The following is a 17739-nucleotide window of genomic DNA, read 5'->3' on the forward strand; positions in this document are numbered from 1 at the left end:
TGGGGGAGGAGAGGTGAGGGAAATTTTCTTCTCCAATGATAAGTAGTTTTGGGAAGGGTATTTTATAAATTAAACCCAACAAGACAGTATTAATTCTAAAGTCTGACATAGGTTTTTTTGGTGCTTGTTGTGGGGTTTTCTTAGGGGGAGGGTGCTGTTTGTCTGGTTGTTTTTTCTTGTTTTGTTTGTTAAGAGAGAATCCAGTACAAGGAAAAAGACTACTGACTACAGAAGACAGAAATTGAGAAGAAAGGAAATTTGATGCTCAGATTTTTAAGGCAAGCTTAGTATCTTCAAAAGATAGGAACAAGTTTCATAAAACTGCCTCTCTCAAAGCAACATTCAGTTGCTTTTAGCTTTAATTACATCCTTTAATCCTCAATTCAATCCTCTACCAGTTTTCCCAGTATTTTTCTTAGAACTGGTATCAAGATAACAAGACTTTAATTACTTAGTTTTTATTCTTTTTGATACTGGCACAGTACTAACACCTTTCTAGTTCTCTATAATTTTCTTGGTTTATCTGTTTTTATTAAAAGACTGACCAAGAATAGGTGGTGAGAGGAAATATCTTTGAGAAGAGAGCATGGAATAAATCTTGACGTTACCAGATTTTAACAGTTGGCAGGAGGGAGAATGGAAACTGGTGCAAGGAAAAAGACCATACTTGGGTTCGATGAAGGGAAACGAGCACCGAAGCAGGGGGATAAAACTAGAGCAAGAAGCAGAGACCTAGTAAAGATTAACCTTTTAAATTATTCTAGTAGAGAGCAGCCAGAAAGAATGAAGCCAATAAAAAAAATATTTGGTGCAAACCTATCCAAACATGCCATTTACTCCATTGTATATATTGCTACGAAAAAATGTACAAAACCATGTGAGCAATTAAGACATAAGCCAACACTAATCACTGAAATCAGCTACTGATTTATACTCATCCATAAAAAAAACTAACAGATTTTAATACTTTACACTTATAAGTAAATTGCAAAGAAATCTGAAAATCTGAATAAAATAATTCACAACAGAAAAACTGGAAAAATCAAAGACAACAGATTTTGTACAATTCGTATAGATCATCTCTATGCTTAAATTTTTAATAGACATGACATATGTTCTTTCAATAAGCTCCTTGGAGAACAGAGCATCTTTACCCAGACCACAGACATTCCCAACATAATAGCTGGAAATTTAAGGTGTCTAATGACAGACTGATGAAACCTGAAGCAACGAGTATCTTGATATCAGTGCCAAATCAGTAGGCTGTTCTGTTTGGACTACCACAGTAGAATACACGCAAAACTAAAGGTAACCTTTGAATACCAGTACAAGAACTTAGAGTATCTGATGTTCATTATTCCCATTTTTCCCCTGGCATTGCTAGAGAAGTTTTCAAAATTAAACACAGAAGCTAGGGACCAGGTTCAGGAAGCTAAGGCCCAGTAAGAATTAAACTTGGCTAGGGATGTTAAGGATAACAGCAAGGGATTCTGTAGGTACACTGCAAATAAAAGACAGACCGGAGATAATGTAGGCCCCCTCCGGAAGCTCTCAGGAGAACTGGCTACCCTGGATTTGGAGAAGGCTGAGGTTCTGAATGACTTCTTTGCCTTGGTCTTCACTGGCAAATGCTCCGACCACACCACCCAAGTCTTAGAAGGCAGACGCAGAGACTGTGAGAATGAAGACCCTAGGCCCGCTGTAGGAGAGGATCTGGTTCAAGACCATCTTAAGAACCTGTCCATGGGACCTGATGAAATCCATCCATGGGTCCTGAAGGAGCTGGCGAATGAAGTTGCTAAGCCACTGGCCACCATATTTGAGAAATCATGGCAGTCAGGTGAAGTTCCCGATGACTGGAAAAAGGGAAATATAACCCCCATTTTCAAGAAGGGGAAAATGGATGACCTGGGGAACTACAGACCAGTCAGTCTCACATCTGTGCCTGGCAAAATCTTGGAGCAGATTCTCCTGGAAGGCATACTAAGGCACATGAAAAACAACAAGGTGCTTGGCGACAGCCAGCATGGCTTCACTAAGGGGAAATCCTGCCTGACCAATTTGATGGCCTTCTGTGATGGGGCTACAGAACTGATGGACAGGGGTAGAGCAGTTGACGTCATCTCCCTGGACTTGTGCAAAGCATTTGACACTGTCCCGCACAACATCCTTGTCTCTAAATTGGAGAGACATCAATTTGATGGATGGACCACTCAGTGGATAAAGAACTGCCTGGATGGCCGCACACAAAGAGTTGTGGTCAATGGCTCAATGTCCAGCTGGAGACCAGTAACGAGTGGTGTCCCTCAGGGATCGGTGTTGGGACCGGTCTTGTTCAACATCTTTGTCAGTGACATGGATAGTGGGATTGAGTGCGCCCTCAGCAAGTTTGCTGATGACACCAAGCTGTGTGGTTCGGTTGATACGCTGGAGGGAAGGAATGCCATCCAGAGGGACCTTGACACGCTTGTGAGGTGGGCTGATGCCAGCCTCATGAAGTTTAACCATGCCAAGTGCAAGGTCCTACACCTGGGTGGGAGCAATCCCAGGCACAGCTACAGGTTGGGCAGAGAAGAGATTCAGAGCAGCCCTGTGGAGAAGGACTTGGGGGTGCTGGTTGATGAGAAAATGAACATGAGCCGGCTTCAGTGTGCACTTGCAGCCCAGAAAGCCAACTGTATCCTGGGCTGCATCCAAAGGAGCGTGACCAGCAGGTCGAAGGAGGTGATCCTGCCCCTCTACTCTGCTCTTGAGAGACCTCACTTGGAGAATTGTGTGCAGTTCTGGTGTCCTCAACATAAAAAAAAAGATATGGAACTGCTGGAGCAAGTCCAGAGGAGGTTGCAAGGATGATCAGGGGACTGGAGCACCTCCTGTATGAAGATAGGCTGAGAAAGCTGGGGCTGTTCAGCCTGGAGAAGGCTGCATGGACACTTCATTGCAGCCTTCCAGTATCTGAAGGGGGCCTATAAGGATGCTGGGGATGGACTCTTCATTAGGGACTGTAGTGATAGGACAAGGGGTAACGGGTTAAAACTTAAACAGGGGAAGTTTAGATTGGATATAAGGAAGAAGTTCTTTACTGTAAGGGCAGTGAGGCACTGGAATGGGTTGCCCAGGGAGTTGTGAATGCTCCATCCCTGGTGGTGTTCAAGGCCAGGTTGGAGAGAGCCTTGGGTGACATGGTTTAGTGTGAGGTGTTCCTGCCCATGGCAGGGGGTTGGAACAAGATGATCTTAAGGTCCTTTCCAACTCTATGCTATGATTATGAAGATGCGTTCAAGAGCTAACTCATAAAACATAGGTCAACTGAACACCAGATTTAAGTTTCTCTGTTTTCCTAGCATTTCCTACCATACAAGAACCAGCCAAGAGCAAGATGCGTTTACAGAAGTCAGACTGTTCCTGCTGTACGTGAAGTTGTCCACTACTTGCTAACAGTCAGTGACGCATCATCCATCCTTAACTGTGATGCTCTCCTTATCTGCTGATATTAAGCCTTTATTTTAGTGGCAGTAAATGAAACAACTGTAATTTCTTGACAAAGTCAAAAATCTGAACTAAAATAGTTTCATGAAGTCTTACTGTCTATGGCCTAATGAAACAATGTACCTTTGCTTTTAATAAATTAATTCTCAAATGTACATTAAAATATACAGTGACACTTCTTTGTAATGTAACTCTACTAATTAAAAAAGATAAGATATGGATTTAGGTGCTTCTAAACTGAATCTCAGTCAATGCAATGTTAGTATTTCACCATGAATTTAGTGAGAAATTGCAGAATCAAGAAAAAAAAAAAAATCCCCTTTTCCCAATGTAGAATCATTCATCCATAAATCTCCACTTTGTTTGCCTTTCCTGTAGTTTTGAAATGCAAAACTCATGGAATGGAGACTTGGCTTCAAATAAAAGGTCCAATTTTCCTCAAATCTGATGAAGCATTGAAACTGGATTAAAATGGTTTGACTTTCATATTACAAATAACTGAACTTAGTTTCCCTTTCTGCCTTGTCTCTTTCCATGCATATACTTCTCTTCCCTCTAATGCTCTTCTCTGATTAGCTTCACATCTATGTTCCTTCCTTCATCCCCTTCTATATCTTTATCGACAGCATATAAATGTTGACTATGGCACTGTCTTCCTTAAGAAGCACAGCAGCAGATTTTTAAAATCAAAAATCAGTACATACATTACCTGCGGGCACACAACATATAAACTACTCTAGGATCTTACTGCTTCCAGATTCAGCTTTTCTTCTTTCCTTCTCACTTACTCTCTTAAAAAGTACATTATTGCTTTGGCTGAATGAAGGCAATCCAAAAATTTAGCAACCTATATGGTAACTATATACAGCAACACAGACTGAACCACAAAATTGAAAATTAATGGAGGAGCACAAGACACCTATAATTGTTTTAACCTACCTGCAGACAGACCAGGTTATGTTAATTGTGGCTTTTTTGTTCAGTTTTGCACATCAAGGAGGACATCGATATTAGCACAAAAAGACATCCTATCTGATCAGAACACATCTATCCCCGCTCCGATCCCTTGCTGAACTCTCATCCCAGTAATGCACGGTAATCTGACTTCCAAGCAGTTTCAGTGCAATTCACAATTATCTGGTAATTCAGACATGCTATGCCTGCCTGCACAATTGAGGTCTGTGTATGCAGGAGATGAGAACACCAGTTTTGTCACTTAAGTAGCATGCCCATGTACTAGTTCGCTTCAGATATTAGTTACAGTTAACCCAGCAAACCAACTGGTTATATTTTTAAACATTATCAAAGGAAAAAAAAGATTCTTGCAAGCACATGTTTGCTCTATGCGTTTTATTTAAGATCAGTTCCCATGTGTATGCCAGAAATAGAAATATTTCCAACTGGTCATTTTTTTGAAGTAAATGAAGTTTTATTTTCTTGGTACTTTGTGTTCCATGACAGAAGGAACACTGAAGTTATCATTTACAAAGAATTTAAAGTGGATATTTTTTATTCCCTCCAACCAAGCAATAGAAAAATCGAGCCACAACTTGTGTTAGACTGCTGAAAAATACAACACAATTTTACTTTTGGGAAACAGAAGTAATTTAGCTTGTATATCACTTTTTAATCCAGCAAGTTGAAACTATTTTGAAGTAAAATCTCTATTAATCTGAATTTTCTATGGTGTCAAGGTTTCCGAGTGTTAATCTAACTTAGAAACTTGTGAAATTTTAATCTGGCTTGCTTCTTTGCCTTTATAATCTATCTTTTCAAACACAGTCCTTAGTAGGATTATATTCTAGCTGTCTTGAACGCGCTGAGCTGTACTGGCATCAATGCCAGTATAATGACTAGTTAAAAAAATCTACAGCCTCCTGTGCAATCCAAACTAACCAGGCTAATTATCAACTAATATGAAATGATCATCATTCCTAGGAATTTTAACGAGAACATGTCAAAGAATAAAGGAGGGATATCAAGAATCCACAGCACATCCTCATCCCAAATTCATAAAACAGAAAAAGAAGACAACTCTGAATGAAAGAACATTAGTAGCATTCACTCAGTAAGGATAAGCGGCTTGCTTTTTTAATAGTAGATGATTAGGTGTATTCTACAACAAGTTATGTTTAGAAATACATTCTCAAATTTTAATAAATAGAATTACAGCACTATATTAAATTCTTCAGATTTCATTCTGCCTTTTTTAGTAGCTATATTATTAACTCCCCATGCAGTAACAGACCCTCATATTTCATGGAAACAACAGCTTCAAATATGTCACCATATTAAACATGTACCCAAATGGTACCCATTACATAACCTTTTCCGTTTTCTACTTTCTTAATTCTCAAGTTTATCACTCCTTCACAATCCAAAAGGGGCTGAGAATATGGCAATATTGTATGGTCCAAAGACATTTATACTAAATAGATTGACTAGTTAAGTCTACAAGAAATATTTCCTGTTTTGTGTAAAATATTTTCATTGATGTTATTTTCTGCTTGAATTCACATTTATTTGGCATATTGCTGTATCAAGTTTTGAGAAGTCTGTTGTAAAAACAGAAGTTGAAACAGTGGTGTAGAATTCTGGAAGAAACCCAACTCCAAATCATCTTATTTTTCCAAACTGCAATAAATTATATCTGCTTGAACAACAACCAAAGAAAAACGGAAATGAGTACTTGAAATTTCTATTTCCCTGCAGTTCCATACAGCCATCATCTCTGAGCTTCTTACAGTGGTCTCCCAACAGTTTTCTTCTTTAACTAGGCAAGATTTTCTCTTGCATATCTTCTGTCATCTCCATCATTTAAATCCTTATCAAAGACCTTCAGAAGTTTCTTGAATTTATTTTAGTAAAATTATTTGAATACATGAAAAATATATCTAGAGGCACAAACCCCTCAAATAACTAGAAAAAAAACAGCTTCATGCATCTGCACCAAGAATTTTCTTCTGCTTCAAAAAGATAAAAATTTGTATTTATATCAGCCTGATATACCTTAAAACTGCTTCATACATTTTTTTCTGTATTAACATTTATTACCACAGACCTATGCATAAAAATCTTGTGTTTATAATACTTGAACTGTAGAGAACAAATTAAAGATACTCAGCCATCAAGACACCAACCTTGTCGGCAGTGTACAGCAGCCATCAGCTGTCAGCCTGACTTGTGTTTCATAGCTATCCAGTGGGCAAACAACTTGTTGAACAGGAGGACACTCGACTGTGCTGCAATCCACACTGAACACTATGGAGGAAGGGAAGAAAAAACAATCCTGTTATTCATGCTTTAGAAGCTTTTTGCAAATTGCTTCATCATAAGCAACCAGGTATGCATCAGCCCTTTATGTTAGAAAAATTACCTAATGAATGCATGCTTGGTAGGTAACATTACAAAAACACTTCCTAAGATTCACTTTTTTTAATTATTGACTTTAAAAAGTATAAAAGTTCAAGATGCCTGTAAATTAGGTAAGTTACTAGAAATATACCAGGCTACTGAGAATATATTTTCCCCATAGCATTTAAAAGAGTAAACAACTCAGAAATACTTAGTTTAATAATATTGCACTTAAAAAACCCCTAGAGTTTTATGTTCCATTTTATTAACAAATAACTGTGAAACAACTCTTATGTTTAAGTCCTCCATTATCATATCTGTCATTGAAAATCATAAGCTTGTCAGTGTGGTCCAAAGTGACCAATACGATTTGCATCATTCTATTGTGCCAAGAAGCTACTGATGTCCAGTGTCCTGAATTGATACTAGCAATCTTTCTAATCTGGATTAAAGGTCCACTCTGCCTCCTTCCCAGGCAAGCTGTTCCCCAAACAGCCAACAAGCTGCTACTGCACAGCTATTCCTGTGTCCATCTTTCCATATACCAGTGATGACAATGAAAGAAGAAACACAAGGAAACTAATCATGCCACCAAGTCTCAGCTAAGGTGCTCTTTTTTCCCAAGTAGTTAATTTTTTTTTCCAGTGGTTACAATGTGCTAGTACATGGCTCACTAACCCTGAAAAGCAGCCTAAACAATCTACCTTTATTAAAAAAGTACAAACCTAAGAAGAATTACAAACAAACCTCAAATCGAGAGCGTTCAAACAGAAAATTCTCAAGTAATTAAGTGGCTGTATGCAGTCAGCGGTTCCCCTATTTGATCTTACCCATTTTTATTTATTTCGCACTGATCTCTTACTAGTACTGAAGCGTTCTCCAGTTCTTACAGGATTAGTAGGATTTGGTGAGCAAAGGGTATGAATGACCTTATCCACCACCCACAGAATTTTGTTTTCCACACTCATACCCCACCTCAGTCTTTTCTCTGAACTGGGAGATCATTATTATTAAATTATTACATTACTCATAGAACAGCTGAGATTAGATGGGACTCTGGAGGTCAACTAGCAAAACCCCCTCCCCAAGCCAGGTCACGCAGTTCTGGTTGCCCAGGACCATGCCCAGATAGCTTTTGAATATTGCCAAGGATGGAGATGACACCACCTCTTTGGGCAACTTCTGCCAGTGCTTGGTCACTCCCATGGTGAAAAAGTGTTTCCTGATGTTCAGAGGAACACTGTTGTTTCAGTTTGTGTCTACTACCTCTGGTCCTGCAACCGTGCATCACTGAAAAGAGCCTAACTCTGTCTTTACACCTTCCCTTCAGGTATTGATATGCATTGATGAGATCTCCCCCGACCCTTCTCTTCAGGCTGAACACTGCTGGTCCTCTTAGCCTTTCCCCAAAGGAGAAAGATGAGGAGAGGTAAGAGATGAAAGATAGCTGAAGAAGACAAAAGAAGCTCCTACTTGCTTTCACATTTAAATGGGTTTCTTAAACTGGAAAATGTCTGAAGCCAAACTTCCAAAAAAGCTGAACATTTTGAAAGGTTACAGAACCGTCTATAATCAGATTCTTCATTATTTAAAATATGTGTGTCTCTAAATTGGAGAGACATCAATTTGATGGATGGACCACTCGGCGGATAAAGAACTGGCTGGATGGCCACACGCAAAGAGTTGTGGTCAATGGCTCAATGTCTGCCTGGAGACCAGTAACGAGTGGTGTCCCTCAGGGATTGGTGTTGGGACCGGTCTTGTTCAACATCTTTGTTGGAGACATGGAAAGTGGGATTGAGTGCGCCCTCAGCAAGTTTGCCGATGACACCAAGCTGTGTGGTTCGGTTGATACGCTGGAGGGAAGGAATGCCATCCAGAGGGACCTTGACACGCTTGTGAGGTGGGCTGATGCCAACCTCATGAAGTTTAACCATGCCAAGTGCAAGGTCCTACACCTGGGTCAGAGCAACCCCAGGCACAGCTACAGGTTGGGCAGAGAAGAGATTCAGAGCAGCCCTGCGGAGAAGGACTTGGGGGTGTTGGGCAGTGAGAAAATGAACATGAGCTGGCTTCAGTGTGCACTCGCAGCCCAGAAAGCCAACTGTATCCTGGGCTGCATCCAAAGGAACGTGACCAGCAGGTCAAAGGAGGTGATCCTGCCCCTCTACTCTGCTCTTGGGAGACCTCACTTGGAGAATTGTGTGCAGTTCTGGTGTCCTCAACATAAAAAGGACATGGAACTGTTGGAACAAGTCCAGAGGAGGGCCATGAGGGTGATCAGGGGACTGGAGCACCTCCCACATGAAGACAGGCTGAGGCAGTTGGGGCTGTTCAGCCTGGAGAAGAGAAGGCTGCATGGAGACCTCATAGCAGCCTTCCAGTATCTGAAGGGGGAGCTATAAGGTTGCTGGGGAGGGACTCTTCATTAGGGAGTGTAGTGACAGGACAAGGGGTAATGGGTTAAAACTTAAACAGGGGAAGTTTAGATTGGATATAAGGAGGAAGTTCTTTACTGTGAGGGTGGTGAGGCACTGGAATGGGTTGCCCAAGGAAGCTGTTAATGCTCCATCCCTTGTGGTGTTCAAGGCCAGGCTGGACAGAGCCTTGGGTGAGATGGTTTAGTGTGAGGTGTCCCTGCCCATGGCAGGGCGGTTGGAACTAGATGATCTTAAGGTCCTTTCCAACCCTAACTATTCTATAATTCTATGATCCTATGTCCCCCAGTTTAGCTGTACTACTGCCTTAAAAAAACCTGCAAACATTTGCCACTGAACTACTAGTTTTCACATCTTTCTTTGATCCCAATAATTACAAAGTGTACTTTTCATGAACAGGCTTATAAGTTGTTATTACATATTTGTGAGAGTGGTGAGCACAGGTTGCCCAGGGAAGTTGAACACTGCTCCATCCCTGCAGTGTTCAAGACCAGTTTGGATGCGGCTTGAAGCAACCTGGCCTAGTGCAAGATGTTCTTGCCCCTGGCAGGGGAGTTAGAATTAGATGACCTTTAAAGTCCAACTCTAACCATTTGATGTTTCTATGATGATTTTAGTTTTTTATACGCAACACTGTGGCTCAGCACAGAAAAAATTTTGTATTTTTCCAGAAGTCACAGCTTTCTGTGGGTTCAGCATAAGGGTAAAAAGTCTGCTTCTACAGCAGCTAAGAAGCATCATATTACACCCTTTGCTTTCAGTTCAGATGTATTTCAAGTCGTCCCTCACAAATAATACAACACAACATGACTACATCTGATAATGGTAGTTATGTTTTCTGTTCTGGGAGAGGAAAAAGAAAGCATGAAGGTAATTCTTCATGACAATGCATGATCCTTTTCGCATTCCTTCACACTTCAGAACGTATTAAATACAGTCAGAGTGAATGACATTCCTGGGCTTTCAATCCAGTTGTATCACTTCCTTAACTCTCCTAACACAGGTATTTCTCAAAATGAAACCCTGAATGTGCTGATTCCTTTTTTTTTTTAACACCCTTACCATCACTGTCAACTTTTAAGCCATTTCCCCAGCTCCATTAGAAACTTACATGTACTTTTCCCCACTCATTTTCTTCAGTCCTTTCCCAACCTCATCTGTTAAGTACTCTCAACATCAGCTTCTAACAGAGTATCTAATAGAACAGCACATTCTGTAAGCAACAGGGAATTTTAAGAAAAAAAAAAAAATCTATTTCTCACAACTACATGTAAAAAACTTGAATTTGCTGACACTCATCCTTAGTGCAAGACTAGAAATTCCAGACCTGACTTTCAATGCTGAAGCTGTACCTGGGTGGAGCACAGTTTACTTCCCTGTACATTATGCACTACGTACAACATTTTGCTGCTGATCTCAGACTTTCCATCAAGCCCTGACTGCACAGAATTCCCCAAAGAAATGCACAAAGCTATTACATTCTCTTTAGAATTGTGTTTTAAAAAAGATTTGGTACCAGAAAAACCTTCCATTTCAGTAAGAGTAATTCTGAGGCCATGCAGGTGTGTTGGAGAAGGTAAGTGAATGAAAGCTCTGCCAGAAAGACTACTAGAAAATGAGTGGCCTTTTCAAGAGGTTCTGTCTAGCACGACAGACATTTCCTAATGCTTTCCCAAGGATGTCAGAAACTAAGGGATGACACTCCCTATCTCATCATATAGGACAATGACAACAAAATAGTTAGCAATAAGGGTCCAGACAACATCTGTTGGATAAGTGCCAAAATAAACTATTTACCTTTCTTCATTCAGAAGTGGCAGCTAGAGCTGCTATCACAACGTCAGCAAAATACCTTTTAGATTAGATTTTAACTCCATCTTTGAATTAACAAGCATGATTTCAAAACCATCACTGCTCATACTGTTTTAGCTTAATAGCGTAACAGGCATGATATACTCCTTCAAATCATGCTTCACGTTATTTTTATTTTTGCTGTTAACACATTAAGCAGATCCAATTAGACTCTTCATTCAAACTATCTTTAGAAAAAAAAAGTTTGAGAATACTTGAGAGGTAGCTTCCAAGTTATAACTAAATTCACTACTAATGACTGGCCAGTTATATACACAGTTGTACACAGCTTGTAGGAACAAAGTGTTTCTTATGGCACGAAACCAGTGCTATCTCACCTCTGAGCTTAGTAACCACAGCAAAACAAAAGGGACATGACATACTTGGTCTTAGTAGGTACCACAATTGCAGTGAGATGCTTGGTGGAGTAATGGTAAGAACATTTAAGATAAAATAATGTGGAGCTTAATAGATGGGTACAGCTAAGCTTCTAAGTATCTTCACTGTTCATTTTAACTGACTTCCAAAGCTTTAAATCATTGCATTTCTAAAGCAAAAGAAGAGGAAGTGTATCTCAAAATGAAGGATTTTTATTTTAGCATTTAGTCTTCAGAAAACACTTCCTGTTTTCCTTTCAGTAACTCAGTTGCCAATCACAGTATTTGAACATATGCAGTTCTCAGCAGAAAGCTCCAAACTTAAATGCCACTGTAAACTAAAGACATCTTATTTAAGGAAGAGAAATAAACAAAATTTGTGCTTTAATTGCACAAACACTTTACACTGGCACAAGGCAGCACTGGTATCATAGGAAGCAGTCCTCCTAGCTTCTAGCAATTTGTTTCCACCAGAAAGCCCTGGCTAGTGTAAAACCCTGGTGGAGCCTGGTTAAGCAGACACAGAGGTACAGAAAGAGTGCTCTGGGGTAGCAGCACTTGGAACTAAAGTTTTTAGGACTGCGGCAAAGTATGGAAAACAGTTTTCTCTGTTCAACATGTAAACTCCATAGACATGCTGATACTCTTCAGTAAAACTGACATCAGCCTTATAAGAAACTCTGCATGAATGCTTATCTACCAGGCTTTATACTGTCCATTGTCCCTTTTTTCTTTTCTTTTCAGCAACATGCCATTAAAAACAAATGAAACATGAAACAGAGCACTGATAGTTCAGTCCCTCTCCAACTCTTCTTTGCTATGATTATTTGCTATTGAGGATTACATCTCAAACTCTGAAGACACAGGAATTATTATCAAGTTTATCATAAGCTAGATAAATATTTCCGCCATGCAAGGAGTACTATCTGACTTCTCTTTATGACCACTGTTTCAGCAAATCCACATTGATAATGGTCAGAGTGTCATACATACATAAAAAGTTATATGCTACTACATATACAGTGGTATGCATATATTCACAGAGAGAATAAACGGCATAAAACAATGCAGAAGAGGCAGGATGGACTAGATTACCTCCAAATTCATGGAATTATAATTTAGCTTGGAAGACTGGATAAGCCTATATACATATATACATCTTAGTATATATGAATATAGAGTATACAATCCTAGTAAAACAAGATATTCCCTTGCCTGCTCTTAAACAAAGACATTTATTTAAAAACACAGCCAGTGGTTTTGAACATGACAGAACACTTCAGATGGAAAAAAACCCAGCAAAGCTCATGATAACTTCCAAATTTAGAAGTAAAATCCCTAAATTTTCTACAAGAAAGAAGTATTAAAAAAAAACCACCCCAACAACAGCATGTTTAGTCTAAAATTTTCTTCATACATTGATGACAATGTTGTCTATACAAAGTATAGCTTATACTCTTTAAAAACAGAGATCCTCTGAAAACTGAAAAATTTTCAGATTTGCAAATATTTGCCATTAAAAAAAAAAGGCAAGAAAAAAAAAAGGCAAGAAAAAAAAAAGGCAAGAAAAAAAAAAGGCAGCAGCCTTCTGTGGCAAGTAATTTGTAGACTACTAAGATTTGACAACATTCATCTGCTCCTTTTCCAGTCTTCCAGTCTTGGGTTGGCTTCTTCTTCCTGTACAGTCTTCCCACTGTGATGAATGGTAAGTGAAAGGCAGATCTAGACCAAAGTTATAGAAGTCAGTTTGGACAGCCACTGAGGTCTAATTTGACAAAAATCAGGCTATGTAGTGACTAATAATTACGTATTAATAATACTCCTTTTTTTCCCCTCAAGCAAAGGCCCTGTCACAAAGTAAGGGCCCCACTTACCCTGTAGTTTAGCCATTGCATCTTTCATCACCTGTCACTGTGGGGATGCACAGGAGTACTCACATACACTCCTCAGCGCCTTAGCTACTGCCTAAGAAACATACTTTCATCATCTCTCAAGTAGGGGAGAAGTCTCTGCTTTCCCTCAGCCTCTCAATTATTAACCCCCATTGCAAAGGTCTACACTTTCCCTAAATCCCATTAATGTCTCTCCTTCCCCAATTTCTTCAAAGCCTCTGCTCTTCTACCCCACTACCATGCATTATAATTTTCCCAGTCCCGTATACCTATTCACCTATTCACCAATATGTATATTCACCTATTAATTCCCTACAATAAAAAACACAAACTACTTCAAAAAACAACACACTTACATAAATCCACTAATGCAATAATCACATATTCAATTCAAAGATTCTGTAATACTAACAAGCTGAAAACAGTCTTCAAGAAGTAACCTACAAAGGTAACTTTGGACAGAGTTATTTGCAAACTACAAAATGCAAATGCAAATTACACTTGGAATATCTGAGCAGAATCAACATTTATTTTGAGAAACAAAGAAATAACCTGAAGTCATTAAGATTGTCTTGGGTTCAGCTGTAACAGTTATTTTTCTCCTTCTCAGTAGCTGGTGCAGCGCTCTGTTTTCAATATCAGACTGAGAACTATGCTGCTAACACACGGATGTTTTTAGCTGTTGCTAAGTCATACTTACTCTGATCAAAGACTTTTCTGTCTCATGATCTGCCATTGAGGAGGGGCACAGGAAACCAGGAGGAAGCAGCGACAGGACACCTGACCCAAACTAGCCAAAGGGGTATTCTGTACCACAGCACGTCATGCCCAGTATATATACTGGGGGAAGTTGCCTAGAAGGGACCAGTCACTGCTCGGGTCGGGCTGGGCATTGGTCAGTGAGTGGTGAGCAACTGCATCAGTCGTGTTTATTGTTTTTTGTTTTTTTTTTTTTTTTCTTCCCCTTCCCCTTTTAGTTTTATATTCTCTCCCCTTGATGCTGAAACCTGGGATTGAACCAGAGACATTTAGACTGGCTGCACTTAAACTATGACAAAGATAAAATTCAGAAAAGGCATACCTGAAGTATACGTAGGAAGAATTAAAATGTACAAATATAGTGGATCAGCAGCAGTCATGCTACAAGATCTGGGATTCAAAGTACTTTACAAACTAAATATAACTCTTGCAAAGGAGTTGGCACTTAGTTAGAATTTTGCTTGAAAGACAAAGTAATTATTTTACAGTATTTTGTGCTGATGAAGACTCACCCAAAATAGGAGTCTGCTTTTGGATAACACATTTGAAAAATGTGGGTAGACTTTAAGAAAACTTACAGAGGAGCAATGTAACAAGGAATGAGTCCAAGGAAACTATGCCACAAGAAATTACAGCTAATTTTTGATGAAAGATGACTAAAGTTGACAACATGTTCCAGAGACAAAAATATTATAAAAGACTTGTTCATCCACTAGACACGACAGAGGACGAAAAAGTTTGCTTAAATTTCCAGTCAGATTTGCATCGGATATTAGGAAAACCACAAAGAGAAGCACTAGAAGATACAAAGACTGTACAATCATCTTCTGTGGAGGATTTAAGAAAATGTTAAAACAAGCACAGGAGAGGCACAGTTTAAGCACACTGTTTGCATTTAAGATTTTGGATTATACAATTTTATATGCCTGCTTTCATCCCTCTCTATTTATTATTCATCTTCACCAAAGCCTGGATCAAAAAGAAGAGTGAATTACATCTTCCACTGAGAATAAATCACAAAAAAGGGCAATTTGTGTTCTCATGAAATGGAAAATAGGTAAATACAAAAAATGTTGTGAAGTCTTTCAATCTGAACCTCAACAATCCCTTCACTCTCTAGTTTTTGAGGGTCATCACTTTTTAATCTAGAGAAATATTAAGATCGAAACCTTAACTCCCTGTCCATGCACAAAATATTTCTACTATGTAAAACCTTTATATGACCTAATCAGTACGTCACTTTCACTAGCAGCATCCACAGAAATGCAACATCCTCACTAGGCTACTTTTCCCTTGTTGCTCAGTTTAAATTTATGTTTGGAGGAAAAAAAGAAAGCAAAACTTATCATAATACTTCTTACCTTTTGTTATGGGTATTGCCTACGTATTATGATTTTAATTTTGAAGAAGAACTAGAAGAATTTAGAGGCTATATAGGCTTTATTAGATGCAATTATGTAGGTTATTTGGTCAGTTAGAAAAAAATTACAATTGGAAAAAAAAAAATCATGTCCATTTTTACCTGGTTTGCATTCATAGAGATCACAGCATTCCCCTGGCTTTCCTGATGCTTTAGAAACCAATATATTCAAATAGCCGGGTTGGCAAACCTTCCTCAAGCAGCCTGCAGGATTGCACACACAACGGCTCGGAAGTGGACAGCATTCACCAGGAGGAGCATAACCTTCAATCAAGATGGAATCTTCTGGACAGCGAGGAGAGAACTGGACCTCACAGCGGGCCTTGGAGCAATCAGGTTTCTCTTCTGAAAGGGAGAGAAAAATCAGCATGCCATATATGTCAATAAGCTGTAAAGATGAGCTCAGATAAAACTCCCTGTCTTCTCCCTCCCCCCAAAAACAATAAAAAGAATAGGAAACTTCTGGTGCTGAACTGACTAGCAAAATTTATGGAACATGCTTAAAGAAAAAAAACCTTGGCATTTGCAAGATAGCAGGTGAATTATGGAATATTTTACAAAAATCCTAATTTGTGCAATGTGCGCAACTGCTGGACCCACACAGCCTCAAAAACAGCTGTGAAGCTCTGCATTTGGTCATGACGTTACGAAACAAGTTGTCATATCATGCGCAGCCCTGATGTTCACACCTACACCTTCAGCTTCCTAAGTTTTTCCATTATGAGCAACTGATTTTAATTGATTTATTATTATTAAGCCTAATTGACCTGAACTGAGATTTCACATATTCAAAAGGCTGGTTTAAAGTTCAACAGCTAATGTTTGGAGAGTCCATTTATTAGCAGAAGAGGATTTTTCTTGTACACGCTCCCAATTCTCACTGTAAAAGTATCGTTCCTATGTACTTCAGTGGCTTGAAGAGTAAAAGAGAAGAGGTTTGATTAGCACTGGCTAGAGGCACTATAGGTTCGAGGCACTAGCTGGAGGCACATAGCAATAAGAAAAGGAATATTGAAGAGCTAGACCAACAAGTTGGTGGGAATAGCAACAAGCTAGACAAACACTAAGGCAAAGAAAGAAGACACTGAAGAAGTTTCTTGGCCACCTAGGTAACTCTTCAAAATCTTAGAAAACAAGTGAAGATTCCCCATTCTCAAGAAAACCCAAATCTTACTGCTGGCAAAAATGTTGTGTCATGTCCTGAAATGACTAACCCACACTGCGAAATCAGATTGCTCTTGTGACTGATTTACTCTTTTTTTTTAATTACCCTTATGTTTAGGTTCTTATATACTTTATAAAACACATTGTTCAGACTGAACATTGGCCACAGAGGTTCACTGTAGAAAGCTGTATAAATAATAGATAACATACTAGTTTCAGTATTTCAGCAGTATTCTTTAGCTTACAGATATAATCAAAGGCTTGATATTTTAGCTTTTGAAAACCTTTTAATTTTCCACTGCATGTTATTCAGTTGCGCACAGAGAAGTAATAGAACAGCAGTGCAGTGGCAGCCTTTGAAGTTTGTAGTCATGATAGACCCTGAAACTCACTGTTCGTTACTTGATCTGTCCTAGCATTATGCATCCATTTTCTGATTTCTGTGCCTAAAAGATAATCCCACACTCACACATTCTCTCTTGTGAAGTCTAAAATAGGTATAATAGAATCATAGAATAGTTAGGGTTGGAAAGGACCCTAAGATCATCTAGTTCCAACCCCCCTGCCATGGACAGGGACACCTCACACTAAACCATGCCACCCAAGGCTCTGTCCAACCGGGCCTTGAACACCACGAGGGCTGGAGCATTCACAACTTCTCTGGGCAACGCATTCCAGTGCCTCACCACCCTTACAGTAAAGAACTTCTTCCTTACATCCAATCTAAACTTGCCCTCTTTGAGTTTTAACCCATTACCCCTTGTCCTATCTCTACAGTCCCTAGTGAGGAGACCCTCTCCAGCATCCTTGTAGACCCCCTTCAGATACTGGAAGGCTAACATATTAACTTTTCAAAATGCATTTTAAAAGTGTACCTACAGTACACCAATTTGAACAATACATTTGGTCAAATACAATTTGTATTGCATTTGACCTATTTGACCAATATAAAGTTTGTCAGATGCAGATGTCAAACTGTTGAGATTCAGACTATT

The 17739-nt window shown here is 39.2% G+C and overlaps 1 protein-coding gene across 2 annotated transcripts in view; it reads right to left on the reverse strand.

The window, feature by feature from the left end:
• Positions 1-17739, reverse strand: part of CRIM1 (cysteine rich transmembrane BMP regulator 1) — a 189138-nt gene that overhangs the window by 85946 nt on the left and 85453 nt on the right. For both annotated transcript variants that reach the window (XM_061471077.1, XM_061471076.1), the window contains exons 3-4: positions 15683-15925; positions 6630-6750 (exon numbers count right to left, since the gene is read on the reverse strand). In XM_061471077.1, the coding sequence (XP_061327061.1) occupies positions 6630-6750; positions 15683-15925 (364 nt within the window). The remainder of the gene's footprint in view (positions 1-6629; positions 6751-15682; positions 15926-17739) is intronic.

This window comes from Pezoporus flaviventris, unplaced genomic scaffold (genome assembly GCF_033815535.1).
Source record: "Pezoporus flaviventris isolate CSIRO_AGI_PZ_B2104156 unplaced genomic scaffold, CSIRO_AGI_Pfla_v1 ptg000066l, whole genome shotgun sequence".
Lineage (NCBI taxonomy): Eukaryota > Metazoa > Chordata > Aves > Psittaciformes > Psittacidae > Pezoporus > Pezoporus flaviventris.